Source organism: Orycteropus afer, unplaced genomic scaffold (genome assembly GCF_000298275.1).
Source record: "Orycteropus afer afer isolate SDZICR_OR568_19922 unplaced genomic scaffold, OryAfe1.0 scaffold00541, whole genome shotgun sequence".
Lineage (NCBI taxonomy): Eukaryota > Metazoa > Chordata > Mammalia > Tubulidentata > Orycteropodidae > Orycteropus > Orycteropus afer.
In genome coordinates this window covers 780,363-783,377 of record NW_006922128.1, presented here as the reverse complement: position 1 = coordinate 783,377, position 3,015 = coordinate 780,363, and the positions used below count along the sequence as shown (strand labels likewise).

At 58.1% G+C, this 3,015-nt stretch overlaps 1 protein-coding gene across 1 annotated transcript in view; it reads left to right on the top strand.

Moving 5' to 3' along the window:
• Positions 1-3,015, top strand: part of SLC9A3 (solute carrier family 9 member A3) — a 58,046-nt gene that overhangs the window by 2,640 nt on the left and 52,391 nt on the right. The window contains exon 4 of the mRNA XM_007955795.2: positions 2,686-2,958. Coding sequence (XP_007953986.2) covers positions 2,686-2,958 — 273 coding nt within the window. The remainder of the gene's footprint in view (positions 1-2,685; positions 2,959-3,015) is intronic.

Sequence of the window (3,015 nt, the reverse complement as noted above, 5' to 3'; positions counted from 1 at the left end):
GACAGCCTTGGAGACCCTGTGGGCAGTTCCACTCTGTCCTCTAGGGGCGCTGTGGGTCAGAATTAACTCCACCACCACCCCTGCTGCCATCTAGTGGTATCCCACTCATTGCAAACCCTCCTTAGGTTTCTGAGGCAGTATCACTATGGAAGTAGATTGATCAACCTTCCTTCCGAGGATTGGCTGGTGGATTTGAACCAGTCTTCTGGTTAGCAGTCAAATGCCTTAGGCACTATGCTACCAGAGCAGTTTGGTTTGAGTTTTGCTTCATAAAGACTGACAGCCTTGGAGACCCTGTGGGGCAGTTCCACTCTGTCCTCTAGGGGCGCTGTGAGTCAGAATTGACTCCACAACAATGGGTATGGTTTGGGCTTTGCTTCTGTAAAAACTGTTGTTAGGTGCGGCCCAGTCAGCTCTGACTCATAGCCAACGTATGTACAACAGAACGAAACACTGCCCAGTCCTGCTCTGGCCTCACAATCCTTGCTATGCCTGAGCCCATCACTGTACCTACTGTGTCAGTCCGTCTTGTTGAGGAAGAAGTCTTCCCCTGTTTCATTGACCCACCACTGTACCAAGATGATATCCTTCTCCAGGGAATGGTTCCTTCTGACAACATGACCAAAGCAGGTGAGGCAAAGTCTGCCCAGTCTCACTTACAAGGAGCATTCTGGCTGAACTTCTTCCAGGACAGATTTGTTAGTTCTTCTGTGAGTCCATGGTATTCTCAGTATTCTTCACCAACACCACAAGTCAAAAGCATCAACTCTTCGGTCTTCCTTATTCATTGTCCAGATTTCATGTGCACACGAGGCAAATGAAAATACCATGGCTTGTCTTCAAACTAATACATCAGGCAGTGTTTCACTGCTATTGGTAAGGTTTTCACTGTCTTCAAAGAGACATCTTTGCTCTTCAGCACTTTAAAGAGGTCTTTTGCAGCAGATGTGCCCAGTGCAACACGTTATCTAATTTCTGGACTGCTTCCGTCGGTGTTGATTGTGGAACCAAGTAATATGAAATCTTTGAAAGGTCAATCTTTCCTCCATTGACAGCCTTGGAGACCCTGTGGGCAGTTCCACTCTGTCCTCTAGGGGCGCTGTGGGTCAGAATGGACTCCAGGGCAGAGGGCTTGGTATGTTGCAGCCTGGTTCACTCTCCCCTCCCAGGCATGCCTGTCCCTTGTTCTTGCCGCCTGTGGCTGGCGTCAGCCTCAGCTCAGTACACAGACCCAGGGGGTAATGAGCTGCTGGTCCTTCTGCCCTTTGAACTGTTTCCGGGACTTTCAGAAGGAGCCCCCCGCCCCCCACAGGAGGGCCAAGGAGTCTTAGAACAGGCTGACCTGGTTGATATGAAACCCTGTGGGTGCTGGCAGGACTGGAGGGTCACTGGTGTCAGCAGCCCAGGTTTTTGGGAACCAGGCCTCCCTGTGGAAAGCAGAGACGGCATCTTCAGAGAGGACCTTTCTTAAGACTTCACCCTGAAACTGTCAGAAAGAGCAGCAAGTGGGTGGGGCTGGAGGTGATCCTGCTGTGCCCTTGGGTGCCTAGTGGCCCTTTCTCTGGGACAGGAGGCAGGGGACGGAGCTGGGTGGAGGCAGGTTCGGCATGGACACCTGTGGGCTGGGAGCCCCTCTGCGGCCCTGCCTCACAGTGCTGCCCTAGTGCCAGGGACCCAGTGCTCGGCTCTGGGGCAGGGCCGCTTCCTGGGCACTCCAAGGCCAGGTCCCCAGGGGCCCCTGCAGGAGTTCTGCAGCTGAAAAAGCTTCCGAGGGCCCCCGGGACAACAGAGCCCCTCTGCCCATCCTCCCCATGGTCCGCACCTGGACTCTTGGGCCGTCTGAACCAGCACTGTCTGCAGACATGAAGCTAAGAGTCCCAGAAGCAGTCATGCGGGCCACAGTGGCCTTCTCAGGGGCCTGGCAGCCCCTCGCCACACTCGGACTTCAGGACTTGTACCACCCCACTCCTCCCTCCCTCCGTCCCTCCCTCCATCTTCATTTTCTTTCCTGAGTGCAGCTGTGTGTCAGGCACTGTTCTAGACACTGGGCAGACAGCGGAGAGGAGAGCTGCCCCGCCCCAGGCCTCCCATGGTCGCAGATGGCCCGTGGAGAAGGCCCGTGATGAGGAAAGAGGGAGCGCAGGACAGCCTGCTGTAGGGGACCAAGCAGTTGTTGTTGTTGTTGTTGTTTGCCATCGAGTGGGCCCGACTCATAGCGACCCCTCCTTGGGTTTCCGAGGCAGTATCACTATGGAAGTAGGATTGCCCAACCTTCCTTCCGAGGAGGGGCTGGTGGGTTTGAACAGCCAGCCTTCTGGTTAGCAGTCAAGTGCTTTAGCCACTATGCTACCAGAGCTCCCGGGACCAAGCAGAGGTGGTTTAAACAGCCACGGGGCAGAAGGGCTTCCGGGAGAGGGCACAGCAAGGGTGAAAGCCCCACACGGGCCTGTGGGTGAGCAGCGTGGCCAGGGAGGGGCCGATGGGGGGATTTCCTCTGACATGGAGGGGACCTGGTTTTTCACGAGACCTTGTGGAGGGGGCAGGAGGGAGCGCACGCTCGGCCTGGTGGGCGGTGGTGGGTTTGGGACCTCTGGAGGGTAAGGGAGGAAGAATGTGGAGCCTGGCCACAGCGTGAGAAAAGACGACAGGTCCAGCCGGCCTCCACCCGGGCGCGCCGGCTGGCAGGACGAGCCGCGCCGCGCGGGCCGGTCCGCCTGGCGAGACGAGGAGCTGGGCCGGCCCGGCGCAGCCTGCGAGGCCCGCGGGGCTGCGAGTGGAGCGGCACTGGAGCGGAGGGGCTCCGCCGGCTGTGCCCGGGTGAAGAGGCCGCGCTGTGGTGACTGGGGTCTGGACGTCCCGCGCGCATGGGACCCCCGGAGGGGCCGGGCCGGCGTGGCCGTCCGCGGAGCAGGCGCTGGGAGTCGCCGCGGCACCACCCGAGCTTGCGGGGAGGGCGTGGTATTTTGGTTTCTGACAAGTTGGTGGGAAGTGTCAGTCCATCTTGTTGAGTGCGTC